Source organism: Tiliqua scincoides, chromosome 8 (genome assembly GCF_035046505.1).
Source record: "Tiliqua scincoides isolate rTilSci1 chromosome 8, rTilSci1.hap2, whole genome shotgun sequence".
Taxonomy (NCBI): Eukaryota; Metazoa; Chordata; class Lepidosauria; order Squamata; family Scincidae; genus Tiliqua; species Tiliqua scincoides.
Genome location: NC_089828.1, coordinates 34,324,134 through 34,347,108, shown reverse-complemented (window position 1 = coordinate 34,347,108; position 22,975 = coordinate 34,324,134). Strand labels below are relative to the sequence as shown.

At 46.2% G+C, this 22,975-nt stretch overlaps 1 protein-coding gene across 6 annotated transcripts in view; it reads left to right on the top strand.

The window, feature by feature from the left end:
• Window positions 1-22,975, top strand: part of NFIC (nuclear factor I C) — a 123,990-nt gene that overhangs the window by 25,146 nt on the left and 75,869 nt on the right. For 5 of the 6 annotated variants that reach the window (XM_066635811.1, XM_066635812.1, XM_066635814.1 and 2 more), the window contains exon 2: window positions 20,953-21,484. In XM_066635811.1, coding sequence (XP_066491908.1) covers window positions 20,953-21,484 — 532 coding nt within the window. Of the gene's footprint in view, window positions 1-4,343; window positions 4,379-20,952; window positions 21,485-22,975 lie in introns of those variants that run through there. The other variant, XM_066635810.1, reaches the window with a different exon arrangement.

Here is a 22,975-nt window from a genome sequence, read left to right as displayed (position 1 = left end):
TGCAACACACACATATTGCATGGCCCTTTTCCCCAAAGCATCATGGGAACTGCCTGGGCTAACAAAACTGCGTGATTTGTTAGAATGTGTGAAGTGATATTAATAATAATAATAATAATAGAATACCTGGATGCCTTTTGCTCACTCATTATATTTTTATCCCACCCTTTCTCCAAAGAGTTCAAAATGGCATTATGTGGTTGCTGTTGTCCCCCCATCTCTAACCTCACGGCACTCTTTGTGAAATAGGGTAGGTTAAGTAGAGACATGGCGACTGGCCGAGTTAGCTTTATAGCTGCATGGGGATTTGAACCCAGATCTTTTGATCTAGCTGCTCCTGTGCAGGAATAAACTATGCTACAACACGCACACAATTGCCTCTTTTGTGTCCTCAGTATTAACTGTATGCGGGGCACCATCTGAATCAAGGGGAAAAGGGCTTAAGCCTTTCTTCCCACACTCTGGTTCCAATCTGGATTGGATTCAGAGAGCACCTGTTATTTGGGGGGGGGGGGGGAACCAAGCACACAAAGGTCAATGACTTATGCTTGATGAAACAAGTAATGTGGTCACCCTGGTGTTTTCTTCAGAGAGAGAGAGAGAGACTGAGCTAGAAAGTTGAAATGCAGACTTCTCTGGTTCAAATCTTGCCTACCTGCTAGTAGTTTTAGTCGCCACTCCCTCTTGGCCTCAGTCTTTCCATCTGTAATATGGGGATACAACTGCCTGCCTTTTGGGGTTGTTGTAAATATTGCATCAAAATAAATCACAGGAAGTGCTTGGCACACTCCAAAAAAAGGCTCTACAAATGTTATGGGTTGTTATTGGGCATGGAGTAACTGCAACCAGAATTTATAGACTGGGTTTAAGTGAAATCCTTCTCTCCAGGCCAGACAGAAAGGTCATTTTCAGCCACAGCACCTTTCTCCATTCAGAAATGGAGTACATGTATTGTGGGATGGGGGACTGTGATGAACACATCACTGCTTGTCTTGTTCATCCTGATTCCCCCCTTCTCCTTTACTTTCTCTTTTCTGTCCTCTGAATTCCCCTGCCATTAACCTGCAGTGTTCTGGTGGCTTTTTTTTAAACACTGCACCATTCTGAGGAGGGAGTCCTGCAGTCTTCTCCTCTCTCCGCTGCTTCCTCTGCTGCACCACCGCATCTCCCCCCACTCCCTGCCCCCATCCTGTAATAGAACTCCATTGTCTTAAACCTAGCAAGCAGTTTCAGGAAAGGTCTGTTGAGTTTGGTGGAGAATGTTGGAACACTGCCGGTAAACCTTCTGTGATCCCCAAACACCGCTTTGATTGAGGAGGGGGTCAATGACAGGTTATTGGTGTGAATGGTGACTAAGCCAGGATTCAAAAGGAAGGACTGTTTGCCTTTATGTTCTTTTTTTGGAGCTGCCCTGATTGGTCACTGTGGAAAGAGAATGCTGAACTAGATGGATCATTGGTCTAGTTCAGCAGGGATCTTCTTATGCTCTTGGAAGTGCATTTGTCACTTGATGGCTGGACTACCAGGTGATGATATGCATGTGTGAAATGGTTGTTGCAGCTGCAGCAGCATACGAAAGTATTGCAAGATTTTCCCCTCATTTGACCACAGGTTTCTGATCTATGTCCACATCCTATGCATCAAATCCCTGAATATTAAGTAATGGTTTTCACATGCAGACCAGACCATCACTGGCAACTTGTGGACCATGCTTTCGTATCTCCTCAAACGTGCATGTTTTTCCATGCAGTCTAGTTCCATGTTCAGCTGCCAGTTGTTTGGTGACTGACTTGCATGCATGTATCCATTGCTTGAGGACTGCAGTGTTGCATGACTTGCTTGTTACATACTTGTAAACTTACAGCACCAGAGAGGGAAAGTTTCATGAAAGTGGCAGGCGGCATTTTTGCGGTAGCGTCAGCTCACATGTTCAGCTGCCCAGCAAACCAGCGATGGATAGGATGTATGCCTATATGTAATTTGTCCTGTGTGATGGGTAGCTGGAGTAGCATGGTGGCTAAAAGTTGGAAGCAATGCTTCCTATCCTTATATGGTTGTTGTATGGACTTCACCAAGATAGTACAAGCAAGGCACTTAATGGACTTTGAAAGTGCTGTACAAATGGTAAGACTTTTAATATTTGAAACTAGCCTCCAAGTGGAGAACTGAAGGGCAGCAAAATAGTTGTTCCTTAGGATTTCAGTCTTAGTATCATTTTTGAGATAATTGGAACACTCTTAACACCCCCCCCCTCCGTCCAAGGCTGGCCCATCTATGAGGCCAACTGAAACAGTTACCTCAGGCAGCATAATGGCCAGGGGCACCTACCTCCACCCACCCACCCACCCACTGCTCCTTCTCCCCCCCCCCCACTCGCTGGACTGGAAAAGGGAGAGGAAGAACAGAATAGAAGGGGAAGTGTGGAGGAGAGGGTGGTACATCACCAGGAAAAGGGGGGGTGGCATTTTGCACATCAACACAGGCAGTGGGAGATGGTGGGCTCGCCCTGCCTGGTCTCATCCTAAAGTTTGCTGCTGAGCAGAGTTTTCCCCATGTCAGACTGTTGAATGCTCAACTCCAGTGCATTATATTCACCTTTCATTGATTCATCATTAGCCTGTCTTGAACTGAATTAAAAAGTTATGACGTTCAGTGTTTGTTCTAGGAGTGGCCAGTTCCAGCATCCATCCCTTGATGGGATTTTGAGCATTGCCACTGGCACTGTTTTGCTTGGGGTTGACCTGAATCCTGTGATGGTCACTAGTAGACGAAATGGTCCTACCGATTGGTTCTCTAATATTAGCCTTGCCACTATGTGAAAAATTGTGTGAGTTGCATGTGTCTGCATGTGCAAGGGCAGCATGATTCAGAATGGCCCCTGATGCTGGCTCAGGAAATTTCTGGGCCCCCTCTTTTGGCTCTTGGGCTCCCTTTTGTATCTATGTGAAAAATTTGCCACTATGTGAAAAATTGCCACTATGTGAAAAATTGTGTGAGTTGCGTGTGTCTGCATGTGCAAGGGCAGCATGATTCGGAATGGCCCCTGATGCTGGCTCAGGAAATTTCTGGGCCCCCTCTTTTGGCTCTTGGGCTCCCTTTTGTATCTCCTCAAACGTGCATGTTTTTCCATGCAGTCTAGTTCCATGTTCAGCTGCCAGTTGTTTGGTGATTGAATTTGTACCCTGGGCCCGGGTACAAATTACCCCCCTCTCCTAGCCCTGGCCTCATAGATGGGCCAGCCATGTATGTGTGCACTAGAGACGGGGTCATCCTCTGCCACAACTTCTCCCCTCCCTTCGGAGTTCCAAATTCCTTAGCTGCACCTTGAAGAATGGCAACATTCCAGCAACTCACACTAACATCTTAACCCATTTTCGCCCAGTCCACAAGTGTACACATTTGGTCCCTGTTGTACATATATATGCAACTTTGGGCAGAAATGACTTAACTAGGCAAGCACAAAAGAGATCTGCGAAAATCCTCCTTGACCTCCTACAAAATGGCATCGACACTTTGAAACAGACCTTTGTAGCTGCAGGGTGTGAGATGGTGCTGTGAAATGGCACTGCATTCCACTTTCATTTCCATGCACCCATGTTGGCGTTAACATGCACTAGAGATCCCCGCTCAGAGATCTAGCTTCTCAAGGCTCTAGGAAAGGAACTGAACCCTGAAGCATGACAGTGGGAACAAAAATGTTAACCAGGCATTCCCCAAAGGCAGCAAAAATCAAGACCGTAGTTGAGGTGAGACAGGCATTGGAAGAATTGGGCTTTCCATGATCAGTTGGGCCAACTGTGTAGGGCTGGTAAAATAAATAAAAGTATCCAGTTGGCAGCAGGGAGACAAATTGTCCCGTATTCAGCCACAGAGATCACCAAGACATTTCCCGTCTCTTGCCACTTCAGCTCTGTTCATCTTCCTGACCCTTTCTGTCTGTCTGTCCTGAATGCTGCAGCCTTCGGCTATCTGACCGGAAGGCCTACAATTTTGTCTCACTCCTCCCTTCCTTTTTCTTCCTTCTTCCTTCTATTCCTCTATTTCCTTCCTTCCTTCCTTCCTTCCTTCCTTCCTTCCTTCCTTCCTTCCTTCCTTCCTTCTAGTCTGGGGAATGTGAACTTTTCACCTCCCAAGGATCTGAAGGCTGTGAAGCTGTAAGACTTGCGCCAGCCAATCATCTCCTGAGGTTACCAACTCAGTCCCCTGCATAAGGCCCATGCTATTTTTAAACTGCAAGTGAGTTGCCATTCTCTCTCTCTCTCTCTCTCTCTCTCTCTCTCTCTCTCTCTCTCTCTCTCTCGTCTGAATTTGCGCCACACGGAAACAGCCCCCTGTTGGATCAAAAGAAATAAGAGGGTTGCAGATGGCCACAGAGAGGGTGAGTGAGGATGGGAAGCGGGGCTCGGCTAGGAGGGAAGAGAGCAGTATTTCCAAATGGCATATTGCCTGGGGTGTGGTGGGGAAATCTCATTTCTGGAGATACCCAACCCACTAAGCCCTGCTAGACTGTGAACCTCCAGTCTTACGGCACCTTTACTCCTGGGCCAGGGAGGTGACAGAATAGTTGATAGTCTCTACAAGCCATAACCAATCTTGAGCATGAGACTGTTACACACCTGATTCCACTGTTTCACAAGTCTGGGAAAGTTTACAAGCTGTCCCTCTTCTCTTGCTGAGAACGAAACATCCAGCATTTTAAACATGCTGGAATACGCTGATCTTCTTGCATGTTTCGCTGCTCATCAGTGTGAAGTTGCCAGGAAGGGTGGCATTGGAGGCTGGCCAGAGCAAACAGCACCTGGCCTACCTGGCTGACTCCCGAACTCTTGGTACTGGCGAAATTAGTAGCACCCAATACAACATCAGGAGCCCAATGCAGGGCTTTGTCCCAGGGTGCCCAGCAACCTGGCACTTACATTGTTGGTGGAGACACATACAAGAGTATTTTCTGTGGTGGCACCCAGCATGTGGAACCTCCTGCCACTGAGGGTGGATCTGGTTCCCTCTTTGGTCTTGTTCTGATTCCCATGGCAGAATGCCAGGGACTCTTAAGAATAAGATGAAAAACGCAAAGGCAGGTTTTAATGCTGAAGTTCCTTCTCTTCCTGTATATGCCAAAAGACAGCTCTCTGTTCCCCCAGAATCCTCCTTGTCCTTTCAACCCAGTCTAAATCCTGAAATGGACTGTTAGTCTATGATTAACCCAGGCCATTCCAAATACTGCCCAGGATTAAGCACTGGCTTAATTAGAAACTTAATAGCATCTTTTAAATTTTTTTGGTGTTCTGGCAAGCCTCTTAGTTCTAGTCTGCGTTCTGTTTAATTCCTTTGGCTGTTTTAATAAGCTGTTTTTGAAACTGATTGGTGTGATTATTTGTTTTGTTGTTATTATTAAGAATATTTCTATACCGCTCTTCAACAAGAAGTTCACACAGCAGTTTCCATAACTAAGGGCGCAATCATAACCTTGTGTTAGGCTGGTGCAGGCGACCCAGGAGGGTCACAAATATGCCGTAAAGCACATTTACACCTCCTTGTGAGTTGACTGGGCCGGTGCAGGGACGTGCGCCAGCCCACGGAGGCTGCATCCAGCCTCTGTGCCAACCTGGGAAGGGAAGGTTGCATCAGCTGACACAGGAGTCTGGGGAGGGTGGGAAGGAGGTGGGAGGGAGGTGTTCTGGGGCAGGGGGAGGGTGGGCTGGAGTGGGAGGTGGGGCTGGGACCCAGCAGTTATGCTGGATCCCAACCCTGTTCTCTGAGCAGCGCAAAGCAGAGCAGCATGGAGTAGATTGGGAAAAGGAAGAGTATATGCATTTTTAGAGTAAATAGATAAAAATATGAAACTGCACCACTACCACTATCCCTCTCCACTGTTCATGTGTGCACTAGCTGTCTGCTTTTAGTCTTTGATGATACTCGGCTAACATTTTGCGAGTGTGTGTTGCCAGAGGTTTCATCCTTCCAAGTTCAGCTCCCTCCCTGGGATCTCTAGAACATAAACCTCTGAGGGAGGAGCAGGCATGTTTTAGCTGTAGTGCACATGTGCATAAATGCATGTGCATGTGCTAAGGTGCCACCTGGTGTGTGGTCTGCTGTTCCCTGCAGTGTGGCTGATGCAGTCTATATTGCTTCATTACTGACAGATGTTAGGATAATGATGTTTGTCCATCAGGGTCAGTCCAAGACCTTTCAGCCCTTGGGGCTGCCTGCCAGATGTTGCCTCCTTACCTGGTGGTGTACTCCTTCCACTTCCTGGATTGGGAAAAGGAAGAGGATAACAGAGTGGAAGAGAAGATTGGAGAAGTGAGCAGGCAGAGGTGGGCAGAGTGGAAGAGGCAATGTGGAGGAGAGGAAAGTAGTGGGGTAGAGATTCCATTCCTCACCATTCCTCTATGCTTCCTCTTCTACTCTGTCTCCCTCTTTATTTTCCAGTCCAAGGAGGAAGAAGAGGAGGAACAGTGGAGAAGTGAGCAGACAGAGGTGGACACCCCCTGCTAATCTGCTGCCTGAAGCAACTGCCTCAGTTGGCCTCATGAGTGGGCCGGCCCTGTTATCCAGTACAGTAAAACCTGCAGTGTGGTGTTAGGTGCCTGTTGCAACGTGTTGTGTGTATTTGATAAGACGAGCGTAGATGACCCTAGTGCAGGGTGCCCTTAGGTGTGAGGCTTAATTGGAAGCAATTGGTCTAATTGGCTTCAGGCCAGCCTGCACCCTAACCTAGGACCTGTTTCAGCATTGGGACTGTTGTAACCCTCATAACAACCTTGTAAGACAGGTTAGTGGGTCTCAAACTCTCTGGGAGTACTCACTAAGTACTTGCATGGGCAGGGGGAGGCAGCGGGGGCAGGGGGAAGGCAGCGGCGCGATCACCCAAGCCCCTGCAGCCCCCCTGGGCGGCGTGATCCTGGGGATCGCGCCGCTGCCTCCTCCATGCCTCCAGACTGCCCCCGCCCCTTATGGGGGCAGAGGCCAGGGCTCACAGGCTAGGGCATCATGACGCCCCAGTTTGAAAAGCCCTGAGGTAGGTCAGTATTATTTTCCCCATGTTGTAGACAGGGAACAGCACCTGTTTCCTGGGCTTAGTCTTATGCTCCTTTACCGGGGCGTAAATCTCTTTAAACTCAGTGAGACTTCCTTCTGAGTAAGTATGTGAATGTGTAGAGGCAAAATTCAAACTGGGTGCATCCTGTTAGCCTGGTCTCTGTTGTTCTGCAACACAGGTCATGCATTAGGTGTGGGTGGTGTTAATTAATGATGTGAACCCAGCCATCATCCAAGGAGCTCAGGGTCATATATGTGGTTCCCTTCCCCATTTTTATTCTTGTGTGATGTGATGAGAGACTGCCCAAGAGCACTTAATAAACTTTGTGGCTGGACTGATATTGGAGCCCACACTTCCCCAGTCCTAGATCAATGTTCTGCCTGCTACACCACACTGTATTTGTGTGAATGGCTAGGAAGGGCTGTGGTTTAGGAAAGAGGCTGTAGCTCTAATAGTAGGGAATATACTTTGATTGCAGTGGGTCCCGGGTTCAATTCCTGACATTTTCAAATCAAGCTGGGAAAATTCCTAAAGAACAGGGCTGGCCCAGCCAAGACCACCTGATGTGGCATGCTCAAGTTCAAGTTATTAGGTTGATCAGCACATAAGCCATGCACCTATTTATCTAAAATCTTAAAACCAGAGTTTAAAACCACATAGAAGCAGAATTTGGCTATATCCACAACACACTCTTTACAAAGACTTTTTGTTGGCATCCTTCAATCTTGGAAGATGATGGTATCACACTCTGAATAGTGGTTCTGGAACAGAGTGTCCTCTCCAGTGCCTGAAGCCTGGATAAAGTAGATATGGAGGATAGACTGTTACCCATGCAGCAAATCCTCCCTCTCCACGTCGCTGAAATGGTCCAACGGAAAGGCAGAAGCCAATACGGTTGGTTCCAGCGACGTCGCAGGAGTTGCCAGAATGTGACTGTGTTCAGCCATGAACTGCCTCAGGGACTCCGGCTCCGGATTTTGCCTCGAGGTTGACTCCTGAAGCCTTTTCCATAACTGGATGTAGCCACAAGGCAGTGGAGGTTTGGGATCAGAGTTTTCCTTTTCTCAGATGAGCTGCCTTCCCAGGCTGACGAGTCCCACCTGCCCAGTGGCTGTTTAGTTGCCTCTTACGACAAGTACAGCCAAACTGAGGGCCTATTCTTATCCCCAGCCCCCAGGGGAATTACAAAGACTACTTAACAGTAATTTCAATCTTAGAGTCTGAAAACAGAAAATTTATGTATCCATTTCTTTAAGAATCGATCTCCCCCTGCTGTATATTTTGGGCATCGGAAAAAGATATGCACCAGGGTGTCTAAGGCTGCAATCCTAACCTCACTTTCCTGGGAGTAAGACCCATTGAACACAGTAGGACTTACTTCTGAGTAGAACTAGTTAGGATTGTGCCCTAATTCAGTTAAGGGACATGTGGCATGCCAAATGCTGAACCTCCTTACTCAATAATTTCCCTTCCTCTTCCTCCCACTCCAGTGCTCTAGCTCAGGGATGAGCCCAAACCTTTTGGCATGAGGGCCGCATGGTATATCTGACATAATGTCGAGGGCCTGAAATAAATAAATAATACATACATGGAGAAGTGATGTGCTGAGAGTTTGACTGAATGCAGTAAGTGGGTTGGGGTGGAAGGAGGAGGGGAGCAGAGGGCAAAATTGACTTGCACAGAAAAAGAGGGGAATGGATTTTGAAAAAGCATCAAGTAGCCTATGACACAAATCACACACTTCTTTTTATCTCAGTTTCTACTCATTGGTATATTTTTCATTCAGCCAATAGAGGTGCTGAGTGTAATGGAATAATGTCTTTCCATTACATTGCATTACAGTCAGCACCTCTAGTGGGTGAATGCAGTATATATCCATACTGGTAAACCTGAAAGTGCATCTTTGGAGGTATTTTTAGCTCCAAGATGCTGGGGAACTTTGTGGGCCAGATAACATCCTCCAGAGGGCTGGATGTGGTCTCCGGGCAGGGGTCTGAAGACCCCTGCTCCAACTCAGCGCTATCCTCCTCTGTTCTGTATGAGTTGCTGTTTGGCTTTTTGCCTCCTCAGATTCTGCTGGGGATAGCTGACTTTGCTTTTGCCTCTTCCTGAGGTGCAACAGGTACATTTTCTCCCTGAACAGAGCTGTGGTACTCTTTCCATCCTGAAGAGAAGGCTACTTGTACTACCTCTGCATCAGTACCTACTGTACTAGCCTGATTGAGTGGCATTCATGCTGTAGTGGGCTGCTCTAGAAACAGTATACTCTTATGTGTTATAAAAGGAAGAACAAAGATTTTTCCCAGTTTGCATTCAGAAAACTCTGTGTCAGTTCAGGAAGCGTTATCTTGGTTCTCTTCCATTCTGGCCCTCTCTTCAGAACTTGTTTGCCTCTCCTTCCTCTTCTTGTCTCCCTGAACAGTTGAACTGTAAGGTCTTTGGGGCAAGGACCTGTATTTTCTTTTGGGCTGCCGTGTGAAGCACTGTGTCTGTGGATGATGCTCTATGTTAACAAATTGTTTACTGATTATTAAAGTTTTGGTGCATTTTACTCCAGTGATCTCTCTTGGATTGTCCTTCCAAACAACTGAGAGCCAAGGTGGTGTAATTGCTGGCACATTGGATTCAGACTGGGGAATGCCAAGGGTCGGTTGTGTTCTCACACACATGCTTTCTCTCTTGTCCTAACCTACTTCATAGGGTTGCTGTGAGGTCAAAATGGAGGGGGGAAGAACTGGGAAAGCTGCCTTGAACTCTTTGGAGAGCATGGTCAAAATACATCCAATGAATTCAATATTCCAATTTCCTTATAGTCCCTTGGACTGGGGTTTCCCCCTCTGGTTTTTCTCTGTTTGGTTCATTGTTTCTCAGTGTCTCACCTTGATTGCTGGCTTTATTTCAGGGGAACCCTGTAGAATGCCTGCTCATACAGCCCTGTGGCTGCTCCCCCCTTGTCTGGCCTGGGCCCTTGAAAGCGGATTAACTCGATGCGGGGTCTTTGTGCCAGGGCTAATCCAGCGGGAGGGAAAGTTGTCAGAGTGGCTGATCGGATTTCAGCCCCTGTCCCGGCTCACGGTTCATTGCTGATCCCTGTCTAATCCTGGTGGGCCAAAATTGGCGCGACTGCTTTTGTCGGGGATGGTGATTAGGATTTCTAACAAACCTGAGGAAGAACCTGGACGGGAAGTGATGATGAAATGACAACTTGCGTATGTGGAGCAATCTCAAAGCCCACCTGGAGATGAGCAGATTCTCTTCTCCCATGGCTTTATTCCCAAATTTTGTTTTCTGCCATGTTTCCACTTCTGAATTCCAGTTTAACTACGATTTCTAAAATGAATTCCTGCATTGGATCTGTGCATTTGTGATGGCTTTGAATTAACATCCCTGCTCCTTCTCTCTGTGCTACCGACATGCATGTTTGCTAAAACACTGCAAGAAAGCAATCTTGATGTGATTGTGGGAATGATTGCCTCCAATTCCTTTTGTGTGCACAAAGATGTGATATGCACATGCTCATCTAAGCTTTATAAAACTTACAAAATAAGAATACTGAGGCAATCCCATCAAAGTGGGGTTTTTGTAATGCTTTATCAAAGGCATGTCTGTGCATCGTTAAGGTAGGGGATGGGGTAAAGAGAGAAATGAACTGTAAAAATGGAGAGCTGTGACAAACTGCGCATGCTTAACAGTCTGTACGGAATTTGAAAATGAAAATGGAATGATGGAGAAGTCCTGATGCATTCATTGCCCTTCGGAAACCAGACCAGATTATTCAGAATTCTAAGATCTGGGAAGGAATTTGGAGAATTTTGCAAGCACTTTCCCTTGTTGACCTTTGCCTCCATTTTATTTCTTTCATTTCTGACCCCATCCGTGTCTAGATTGTAATCTCAGTAGACAGGATGCAGTCGTTACTTTGTATACTGTTAGGTTATCCCTTATTTATTTATTTATTTATTTATTTATTTATTTATTATCCCTTATTTATGCTTGTATCTCAAAGGTGCATAAATTTCGTTGTGCTGTAGCACAATGACAATAAAGTTACTACTACTACTACTGCTACTACTGCTACTTATTCAGACATCTGAAATCCGGACTATTCCAAAATCTAGACATTTTTATACTAGACTTTTTTTAAGTGCAGAAAGTGGCAAAATGTGGAACTGAACAGACATGTTGCATACTGCAGAAGGAGCACTTGTGAAGCATGAACAGAGGAAGCATGAATTCAGTGTGATTCCAATGACACTTGTGGAGTGTTTTCTATAGTGTGAACACTAGAAGTGCTCTTTTCCACGTGCAGGGCAGGTGCAGGCTGTAAGTTCTGTTTTCTGCTCTGTGGTTTGTACCTTGTTTCTGACATTGTTGAAATATGTCAGAGGCCAGCAGACACCTGTATGGCTTGGTAACAGTGAAAAGAGCAAGAGGAAGCATTTCTCATTATATTTATGCAATTATTCCAAAACCCAGACAAATCCGAAATCCAGGCACCCTCCTGTCCTAAGCAGTTGGGATAAGGCATACTCAACCTGTATTGGTGACACTGTCATGCACAGGTATGACGTTGTAATACTGTTTATGACTAATAGTCTTAGAAAAATATTGCTGTGAACGCTGCATTTTTCTGCAAAGTTGGCTCATATACTCAGCTGTAAGTTGCCATGGGAACTTAGACGCTTGTGTGAACCAACCCTGTGAAAAGGAGGGCTTGGCTAAACTTTTGAAAGTTGGCCGAATTTTGGAGTGGGATTTGAAAGTTGGCTAAATTTTGCCTCACTGCTTGCATTTTTGGGAGTGGGGTTTTTTGGGGAGGAGATGCAGGAGAAAACTTACCAGGGCTACTTTTGGCAGACGGCCACTATAGTTTTCCCAGAATGTCCTGGAATGATGCTATGTTTATGACATAGTATTCTGTGGGGTTCTCTAGGAAAAAAGGATACCATCTAACAGTGCTACCAGTGAGTGTTGCTGTCCTCCCTCAAAATAATCAAAACCCACCAACCTCCGTTTTGTGGCCTGTAGATGAAACCACAAAACTGGGAAGGCGGTTTCAGCCCAGCCTTAAAAACAAGTGATTAAACTAGTTGGACATTTTGTTTTGCTTCTTTAACTTTCTAACTAGTGAGAGGAGAGGAAGTGGCAACTTGCTGTTGCATCCTGCTAATTGGGTTTGACTTCTCTTTCTTAGTAATATTTTCATCAACCTTCTGTATAATGATGGTTTCTCTCCATGGATATGTTTTGCAACCTGAGTTAATGTTTGCAGTGATTGCAAACTGGTTGCTTCAAATATTTGCGTGGACCCGAAGTTGTGATGGGATCTTCCATGATATTCTGCTTGGGGACACGCTGAGGTCCCCAGGACTCTAGCAAAGCTACCATCTGGGCAACAATGATTCCTGCTATAACTTCATCTGCAGTGGAGAAGACTGGCATTACTTTTTCCCAGGAACTCAGTGTTATGGTTTTTTAATACAGAGAAATGTATCATTTTTCTGGAAAGGATGCATGTCCACTGCCACAGGTTGTGTTGTGCAGCTGATAGTTTCCATTCAGGGTCCCAATAATCAAGGGTCAGGGCTTCACTCTTCAGTCCCATCATGTGGGCAAGAAGTCTAGCTAGTTCAGAAGCAGTTCATGCTATGGTCATCCACTTGTCCAGCCTTGATAGTTAGATGGACATGTGCAGGGCACACAATGCCTATAAATGGACACTTCCTGCCCATCTCATCTTGAAAGTGGGTTTCAAATTCATTGCTGCCACACAGGGCCTAGGAGGGGGGGGGGGTAAAGGTAGTAATTTGTGCCCAGGCCCAGGGTCAGAAAGGGGGCCCAGGAGCCCAAGGAGGGGGCCCAGAAGGTTCCTGGGATCTGACATTTTCCTATCTCACCTGAACTCACTGCCAGCGCATAATGCTGGGGCACAACCATGTGCAGGCAGTGTTAACTGCTGCCACAAGCCATACACACCAGGCCCAGGAAAGCATCCATGACCCTCCCAGTGTTAATCTGGGAGGAATCTGGCCTGCCACAGTAGCTCTTTGGCTTGTGGATCCCATAACCATGAAGGAATGTATAGAAGCTCAGGGACTCAGCTGTGGGGTTACATCTGCTGCAGAAGTTCATAATTTTGTATGTCTCTATCATGTCCCCCCTCAGGCATCTCTTTTCTAGGCTGAAGAGGCCCAAATGCCGTAGCCTTTCCTCATAAGGAAGGTGCTCCAGCCCCGTAATCATCTTAATCGCTCTCTTTTGCACCTTTTCCATTTCCACTATGTCTTTTTTGAGATGCGGCGACCAGAACTGGACACAATACTCCAGGTGTGGCCTTACCATCGATTTGTACAACAACATTATAATATTAGCTGTTTTGTTCTCAATACCTTTCCTAATGATCCCAAGCATAGAATTGGCCTTCTTCACTGCCGCTGCACATTGGGTCAACACTTTCATCGACCTGTCCACCACCACCCCAAGATCTCTCTCCTGATCTGTCACAGACAGCTCAGAACCCACCAGCCTATATCTAAAGTTTTGATTTTTTGCCCCAATGTGCATGACTTTACACTTACTGACATTGAAGCGCATCTGCCATTTTGCTGCCCATTCTGCCAGTCTGGAGAGATCCTTCTGGAGCTCCTCACAATCACTTCTTGTCTTCACCACTCGGAAAAGTTTGGTGTCGTCCGCAAACTTTGCAACCTCACTGCTCAACCCTGTCTCCAGGTTATTTAGGAAGAGGTTGAAAAGCACCGGTCCCAGGACAGATCCTTGGGGCACACCGCTTTTCACTTCTCTCCATTGTGAAAATTGCCCATTGACACTCACTCTCTGTTTCCTGGCCTTCAACCAGTTCTCAATCCATGAGAGGACCTGTCCTCTAATTCCCTGACTGTGGAGTTTTTTCAGTAGCCTTTGGTGAGGGACCGTGTCGAACGCCTTCTGAAAGTCCAGATATATAGTGCCCATGGGTTCTCCCACATCCACATGCCTGTTGACCTTTTCAAAGAATTCTATAAGGTTTGTGAGGCAAGACTTACCCTTACAGAAGCCATGCTGATTCTCCCTCAGCAAGGCCTGTTCGTCTATGTGTTTTGAGATCCTATCTTTGATGAGGCATTCCACCATCTTACCTGGTATAGATGTTAGGCTGACTGGCCTATAGTTTCCCGGGTCCCCCCTCTTTCCCTTTTTAAAGATAGGCATGACATTTGCTATCCTCCAATCTTCTGGCACCATGGCCATTTTGAGGGACAAGTTGCATATCTTGGTCAAGAGATCTGCAACTTCATTCTTCAATTCCTTAATAACTCTTGGGTGGATGCCATCAGGGCCCGGTGACTTATTGATCTTTAATTTATCAATGAGGTCTGAAACATCTTCTCTTTTAACCTCTATCTGACTTAACTCAGTCAGGAGGGGCCGTTTGGGCAGCGGTTCTCAGGCTTCTCAGCCTCTCTGAGGCTCCCGAAAGGGTTGGAAACGGTGTTTCTGGTTTCCTGGAAGCACAGTTTATAGCGTTGGGGAACCTCAGAGAGGCTTCCCCAACACAGCCTTGGGTTGCACGAGGCTCCCCAAGCCTCAGGTGGGTGGGGGGAGCAGACTTGCCCATGGGGGGGCAGCGACAGCCCACGGAGTAGGCTGTATCTCGAACCTTTACCCAGGGGCACGGGGCTGGGTAGGTCTGCCACTTACGCCAGGGGTTGAATTTGGAACTTTCTGTATACAAAGCAGGCACTCTTACCACTGAACCCCTCAATTAATGGGCATCTCACCCACTTCAATGTTGCCTCTTTGCATGGGTACATTGCTAAAACACTTCCAAAAAGAAAAAAAGTAATCTAGATTTGAGTATATATTTGGTTTGTACAGTACCAAGATTCTTTTTGTGTGGTGTTTTACTGGTGCTTGGGAGTACAGGTGCACATCACATTGCCCAGAAAGAATCTTGATGCAGCCAGGCACATTATTACTTTTTTTGCAGTATTTTATTAATGCTCAAGTGTACTATACAATCATGACATGCAAGGGAAGATGTTAATGAACTGCAAGTGTGGAAAACTGTACATATTTCATTTCTGGAATTAATTTAACAGTTCTTCCAATTAATCCAGAATTGAGGAGAAGTGGAACTTGGGACAGAATTAACTAACCCATGGCACAGAAAAGGAACAAAATGAAGAAAATCTGCTAAATTCCTAGTTGAGCAGAGGACCTGCTAAGAATCCTGAAGCACATGTGGTCCTCTCTAGTCTGGAAAAACAAACAGCTTGCTTCTCCTTCGTTCTCTGTTACCCAAGCTTTATCTTTGTCTTTGATCAATGATCAGCGTTGAACTGCATTGAATTATCCTCTGAAGAACCATAGTCTGGGGCCAACTTTCCATTTTGGGGTGGGGGTGGGAAAGGTGTCACAGAGTGAGCCTATTTTGTTCAACTCCCAGAATGATTGGTGGAAACGTTGCCTTAAAAGCCAACCTTTCCATTCAAAACTTGCATGTTGAATTGTCAAGATTTAACTATCTCAGCCCTGGATGATTTATGTCTTCCATTCGGGGAACTGGATTGGAACCCTGGGTGACTGCAGAAGTGACAGTAAGGTTCCCACCTGCGAGGAAGTTGAACTCTAGACAGGTTGGTTGGACTTTTATATGGAGAATTCCGGGTTCAAGTCCTGCCTCCACAATAGACATATTGACTTGGCCTTGGTAAGATTGCTTTTGACCTCAGTTTTTCATTTCTAAGATGGGCATCCCAGAGGACTAACTCGCAGGCTTGTGGCTCTTGGTGCGCTGATAGCTTACTGGATGTTGTTATTGGCTAATCTTGAAGTTGCAGCTGAGCACCTGAGAGGGCACTTGAAAAGATTCCCAATTAATAACACTCCCACACTCTAATGCACAGAACATACAGGGTAAGAAGAAAGGGTTGCAGGTACAGCCTTGCCCTCAAGCAATCCAGTTTCTGCATCCTGTATACATTGTGCCACTTGCACAATTTGGCATCATTTCTCTTTCTCTTCATAGTTCATTTCTCTTTCTCTGCATAGTTCTGCTAATTCATGGCCTTGTTGGGGTATATGGGAAGCTCTCTGAGTCAGACCATCAGTCCCGTCTAATTTAATCTTGTCCATACTGACTGGCATTTTCAAAGATTCAGATAAGGATTTTTCATGGCCCTATGTGGAAATATCAGGGATTGAACCTGGGACATTGTTCTGCCCCATGGAGCTATGCAATGTGACTAGAACACCATTGCCAACCCCTGGAAATCTTATTCTGTCACCTCTTTGATTTCTGAGATTTGAGGTGTCCCTGGCCAACTGATTGGAACCATAAAGGACTAGAACCATGATTTATTTTTAAAGAATGCCAGGTGAAATATTTAGCTATCTGAATCCTGTGCTCAATGCCTTGTGTTAATTTTTTGTGGGGTTTCCGCAATACATAGCACTATTATTTCTCTTAGGTATGTAGTCTCAGCACATTGGGCATCTGCATGGAATGTAAGGGTGCTGGGAATTCAACCATTGTGCTAAACAAAAGGAGAGGGCACTCAACACAGCCCCGGATGGGTGTGTGATGTCTCGAAAGCCTGAAATCCAATCGGGGATTATCTGAGACTGAACACAGATGTACAGGCCGGCTAATGAATTACTCCCAGTGGAGCCCTCACCTGCCCTGACCTCAGCATACTCTGCACCGTCGCAAAGGAGCAGCATCCTCGTGTGACCTTGGTGCGGGATTTGCTATTTTCTGTGCTTTTCAGACCTTGCCGCATCCCTCCAGCACCGCCTCCCCTCCCCCAAAGCACTGTCTTTCAACAGATGCAAGATCAAACCTGCCTTGAGCCACAAAACTGGATAATACCTTGCATAAATGTGGTGGTGGTGGGGGGAACCCAGCGCTTTAAAATCATGTACAGTATTTTTACATTTTACACTTTTTTAAATTTTATGATCTTATATCCCACTTTTCCTACTGTACAAGTTTGTACAAGTAGTTTGCACTGTACAAGTTTGAAAACACTCAATAGAAATAATGAACAAATCAAACTTAACCAATAGAAAGAAAGACAGGCAATGCAAAGAACCAGATTTTTTTAAAAAAAATTCAACAGCCTTAGGGAAGAAAAATCTCAAACAAGAGCTTGGCTAAACAGAAAAGTTTTCACCAATCTGCCCCCCCCCCCAATACCAACAGAGATGGAGCAGTTTTGATTTCTAAAGAGAGCAAATTCCAGAAACTGAAGTGCCACAAAAGAGAAGGCCCTGTCGTAAGTTAACCACCAACCATATTCCCAGTGGTGACAAAACCACACCAGGACCTCCCTGGACACCCTTTCAGGGTGGGCAGATTCATATAGGGAAATGTTCTAGTATTGAGGTCCTAAATGATGAAAGGCTTTGTCAGTTATTGCCAGTACTTTGAATTGTATCCAGAAACATGCAGGAAGCTGATGTAGATGGGACAACAGGGTCATTACGTGGGCCGTAACTCCTGGCCCCAGTCAATAATTTGAGGACTGCATTCTGTTTCCAAACAGCCTTCTCAAGCAAATCCATGTGCATTACAGTAGTCCATATCACCAATGAATGGGTCACCATATCCAGGCTACTTAGTCCAGGAACGAACATAATTGGTGAACCAGCCTAAGCTGGCCATGGTTGTCACTTGGACATCTAGGTTCAAAGTCAGGTCCAGGAGCACCCCCAACTGCACCCTGGCATTTCAAGAATACAGCCCTGTTCAGAACAATTGGGATTCCTAGGTCATGGATCTGACCCAACAGCACTTCCGTCTTCTCTGGATTTAATTTCAGTTAGTCCTTATCCAGTCCTTCACAAGAAGAAGAAAAATACAATTTAAAAAACAGAGGATTAAATTCAAGAAAGCCATGCATATGGGCAAAGGAGTCAAACCAAACCTCACCCCAAACCCCAAAACTGGTTTTTAGTGAACCAGAATGGAGCCCAAACCAAAAATCTCTAATTTGTCTTGCATCTGAATGGAGACCAAACCCCTAGACACAAGAAGTGGGAACCAGTTCAAAAAAAGTGATTCAAGAATCAGGCATTCATTTTTCAAGTGTATGACTAATGTTCTATTTATCTCCTCTATGGAGAACTCGTGCAAGGAAAGCGCCCTACAGGTAGACCACAGCTGCGATACAAGGACATCTGCAAGAGGGATCTGAAGGCCTTAGTAGTGGACCTCAACAGGTGGGAAACCCTGGCCTCTGAGCGACCCGCTTGGAGGCAGGCTGTGCAGCATGGCCTTTCCCAGTTTGAAGAGACACTTGGCCAACAGTCTGAGGCAAAGAGGCAAAGAAGGAAGGCCCATAGCCAGGGAGACAGACCAGGGACAGACTGCACTTGCTCCCAGTGTGGAAGGGATTGTCACTCCCGAATCGGCCTTTTCAGCCACACTAGATGCTGTGCCAGAACCACCATCCAGAGCGCGATACCATAGTCTTTCGAGACTGAAGGTTGCCAACACAAAGTGTGTGTGTGTGTGGGTTTGGTTTGGTTTGGTTTTTTTGTCCTGTGCTATAAAGAAGTTCTAATATTTTTTTTCTCAGATTATCATTGTATCCATTTTTGAGAGTTATGTTGAAAGTGAAGGAATTTGATATTCTGCCAGGGATTGTGTCTACATGGTTATGAAATCAGTTTCTAAATCACTTTTCAAAGTTAGCATTTGAATTGGAACTGAATTGGAGAGCTAAAATACTGATGAACTGGAACTAACCCACATTTTAATGACTCAAGTCTCTAATGGGGTGAAGGTTAAAGTCTGTCATCTCTGCACCGTGGTCCTGATCCATTGGGGGGGGCAAAGCTCAATGATAGATCACCTGCCTTGCATGCAGAAGATTCTAGGTTCAGTCCCCAGTATCTCCAGCCCAAAGGATCCCAGATGGTGGGGGTAAGCCCTAAACAGCTGCCACCAGTCATAGGAGCAAGTTCTCATCTAGATGGACCAATGGCCTGACTTGGTTCAGGGTGACTTGAATATGCTTAAGGACACAATCCTAACCAGGTCTACTCAGAAGTAAGTCCTATTTTGTTCAATGGGGCTTACTCTCAGGAAAGTGTGGTTAGGATTGTAGCCTAAGTTGCAGATTTTCTTTCAGTCCAGCCAGATCAATTGAATATTTTGAGAAATGTTCATTTTTGGTGAATACTTTTTGAAATGAAACTGATGATCCATTTGCCAGCGCTCTTTGTTTCAGGATAAACAGGTCCTCAAAACTTCTCAGAGGATGATGACTCTGAGGACAAGTGACCCTGGAGTATAGGCCATTCCAATGGAGGCAAGGGGGCAAGCACTCCCCCTGTAGAGTTGCCAGCTTGGGCACATTCCAAAGCCTGCAATTTCTTAGGCAGGTCTTGGTGATGTCATGCTGACCCATGAAAAACTGAGGGGAGAGGGACAATCTGGGAAAAGGTTGAATTCAGCACTGGTCCCCAAATAATAATAATACAGGTATTTAAATGATCTGAGATTGACCTTTGCTGCCCATTTGGTGGAGGAAGAAGATGAAGGAATGGGGTCATTTTGGAGAAAAGTGACAAGTAGCTTAACTCCCCCTCATTGTTGAGCACATCGCTAAATCATCAACAGGAATCTTAAAATTGGAACTGAGTTCCCAAACAGGCTGTATCAAGACAAGTCAATACTATCCTACTCAACCCAAGTCAAAACTATCCAACCCAATTGGATTTGCCTCAGAGGAACTATATTTAGAATGGGAGTCTGTGCAAAATATCCGGTTATTTTTCTTTTTGGAATTTCACGTTGGAGGCAAAGTTCACCCACCCCCACCTGAAATGTGCTTTGATCCTTTTGTGCTCCCCCCAAATGTTTTCTCTGGTGCTGCCAGAGAGGAGAGAGCCCTTTTCCTACCGGCTTAAGCAAAGCTCCCTCTTTGGTTTTGCTTCTCTGCTCATGATGGCTGCTGCCTCCTGAGGCTGCACTTTCATTAAAAAAAACCCAAAAAAACAAGTTAGCATTTTTGTTTCATGCATTTGTGGATAACTTGCTGTTTGCCCCTTGGAAGCCAGTGCAGAAAAAGCTACTGCAGAGTATGTAAGAATATCACACTGCAGGCAGTGAAGAAGCCTCCAGCTATGTCCAATATTGGGGGGGTGGGGTATGGTCTTTAATGTGACAACAGGAGTGTTGGAAATACATGTGTCCCTGAGCGCATCTGTGAACATGTTGGAGGGTGTGAGTTTCAGTAGGGGCCTGTCTTGACAGTCTTAAAGATGAATTGCTATCCCCCCTGGTGTGTTCCTTTATTGTTTCAGAATTTAGCTCTATGCTGTGTCTTGCTTCTCTGGAATTCTACTTTAACTAGGAGAATTTCTCAAATTAATACCAGAATTGAATCATGTACCATTTGCCACAGTCTTTCAGTTAACCCTTCCTTCCTTTCTGTTTTACTAGTGCGCATATACACATTACTAAAACACTGCAAAGGAGGTGACCTTGATGTGTCTGCCTAATACAATGGTTCTTTTTTGTGTGGTGTTTTACTGAAGCACACAAGTGATCCTGATCCATGAGAAAACACTGCAATGAAATAATGGCTTTGCAATTTTTAAGCAGGTAGTCACATCCAGGTTGCTTTTTTGTAGTGTGTTATTCAAGCACCTGTGCACAAGTGAGACAAAGGATGCTGTGGAAACTGTACACATGTAGTGTTCTGTATGACATTTCTGAATGTTATACAATGGATGATACCTAATGTATAGGTTCCATTTTGGAAATGAGATGGGTGATTTAGAAATTGGAAATGAGATGGGTGATTTAGAACTCCAAAATCCAGGAAGAGCTCAGGTGAGGATTTCAGAAGCATTCCTAATTTCTCTCTCTCTCTCTCTCTCTCTTTCTTCTGCAGGATGAATTTCATCCTTTCATTGAGGCGCTGCTTCCTCATGTCCGGGCTTTTGCCTACACTTGGTTCAACTTGCAGGCACGAAAGCGTAAGTACTTCAAGAAGCATGAGAAACGGATGACAAAGGATGAGGAGCGGGCTGTTAAGGATGAGCTCCTCAATGAAAAGCCCGAGGTGAAGCAGAAGTGGGCCTCTCGCTTGCTGGCCAAGCTACGCAAAGATATCCGGCCCGAGTACCGTGAGGACTTTGTGCTCTCCATCACGGGCAAGAAGCCCTCGTGCTGCGTCCTCTCCAACCCTGACCAGAAGGGCAAGATGCGTCGCATTGACTGCCTGCGCCAGGCTGACAAAGTATGGCGACTAGACCTCGTCATGGTCATCCTTTTCAAGGGCATCCCCCTGGAGAGCACCGACGGGGAGCGTCTTGTCAAGGCCGCACAGTGCACCAACCCTATCCTTTGCGTCCAGCCCCACCACATCAGTGTCTCCGTGAAGGAGCTTGATCTCTACCTGGCGTATTTTGTTCGCGAGAGAGGTAGGTTGCCATCCCAATTGTCTACTTCACTTGCCCCAGTGTTGCTTTACCCTCCTTCCACCAGTACTGAGAGGTGCTCAATCAGTGTAGGTGGTACTGAGTGAGATGGATGCATGATCTGACTCACAGCCCAATCCTGGGCTGCCTGGCGCAGGCGGCTGCAACAGCATCAAAATGGCCACGGCAGCATCCTGAGCATTCTGGGGAGCTGCGGGTGACTCCTCATGAGAAGGGGACATTTGTCTCCTTGTGGGGGAACAGCCCCACATTTCGACTACTTGGTTCTGTGGCAGCTCTTTAGCTGGTGCAGGATCTACATGCCTCGTGTTGGGCCTCACAGCCCTACACGGGGCTCTGGATCTGGCAGAGCTGAGCTCCACCAGTTCCGCCCCCTCCCACCCCGCTTCCTCCCCCACCGTGCCTTCTCCCTGCCCTCTGCCCACCCCAGAATGCCTCCTTCCAGCCTCCCTCCACCCTACCTTACCTCTCTGCCACCCGGTGCTTTGCACAGAGCGCTGGGCAGTGGACTGCGGGTCCAGCACTGGAGCTGGCCCAGCTTGGGCTCGTGCTGGGCTAGCCCTGGCACTGGGCCCATGGTAAGGCTTGCAAACGTTTGTAACACATTTGTGACAGCGCAAGTTGGCGGTGAGCTGGTACGTGAAGATCAGGATTGGGCCCTTAGTGCACTGTGACTTTATATGTTTGTGAGTAAGATACTCCAGCCCCTTGATTAGAGAGAAGAAGTTGCAGGTAATATGACTTAATGAAGAAGATACTGTTTTATAATCTGTCATTTAAAACTCCCCCTGCCCAAAGCTCTATAGCCATTTTTGTGGTAGGGGTGACTTTCCTCCTCTTGGACATGCAGATTCATTGTTTCAGTTACTTTTAAACTGGTATTACAGAATGCCTGGATGCAGGTTGGAAGCAACATGGGAGATTATTGCTGGTATTTGCCCAGCTTGTGGGAGGGGAGGAATGCTGATCGGCTATAACTTCCCCCAAATCTGAGACTGTGTGTGACTGGAATGGGAGGTCACGGTCCTTGGCACCTGCCAAGAAATTTTGGTTGCATCCAGGCTTCTGTCCTCAGTCCTCATTGCCTCCTGACCTTGACCCCGGTGTCTGGGTCTTGGAGGCAGCCTTGAAATCACCTGATCCGTCTAATTGGTAACAAACCCCAGGCAGTAAATACACAGCTGATAAGGGCTTTGTCCGCCTGTCACTTTCCCCCAGGCGGAAAGGCTTCCTTCTTAAGGTGGCTCCCTACTGCTGTTTTAAGGCAGCATGGGAATTCTTGGGCTGCAGCTTAGCTGTACATTCTCGGCCTGTGAGCTTATGTACAGAGGCTGATATTAGTTTACCCATTCAAGGACCAGAGAATTTCTCCTGTCCCTTAATTGTTCTAGAAGTTTACCCTGCACTGTGTTCTACTCCTCTTGGATTCTGGTTTTCAAATGATTGTTTTTAAAGATCTTCAAACCATGCAAT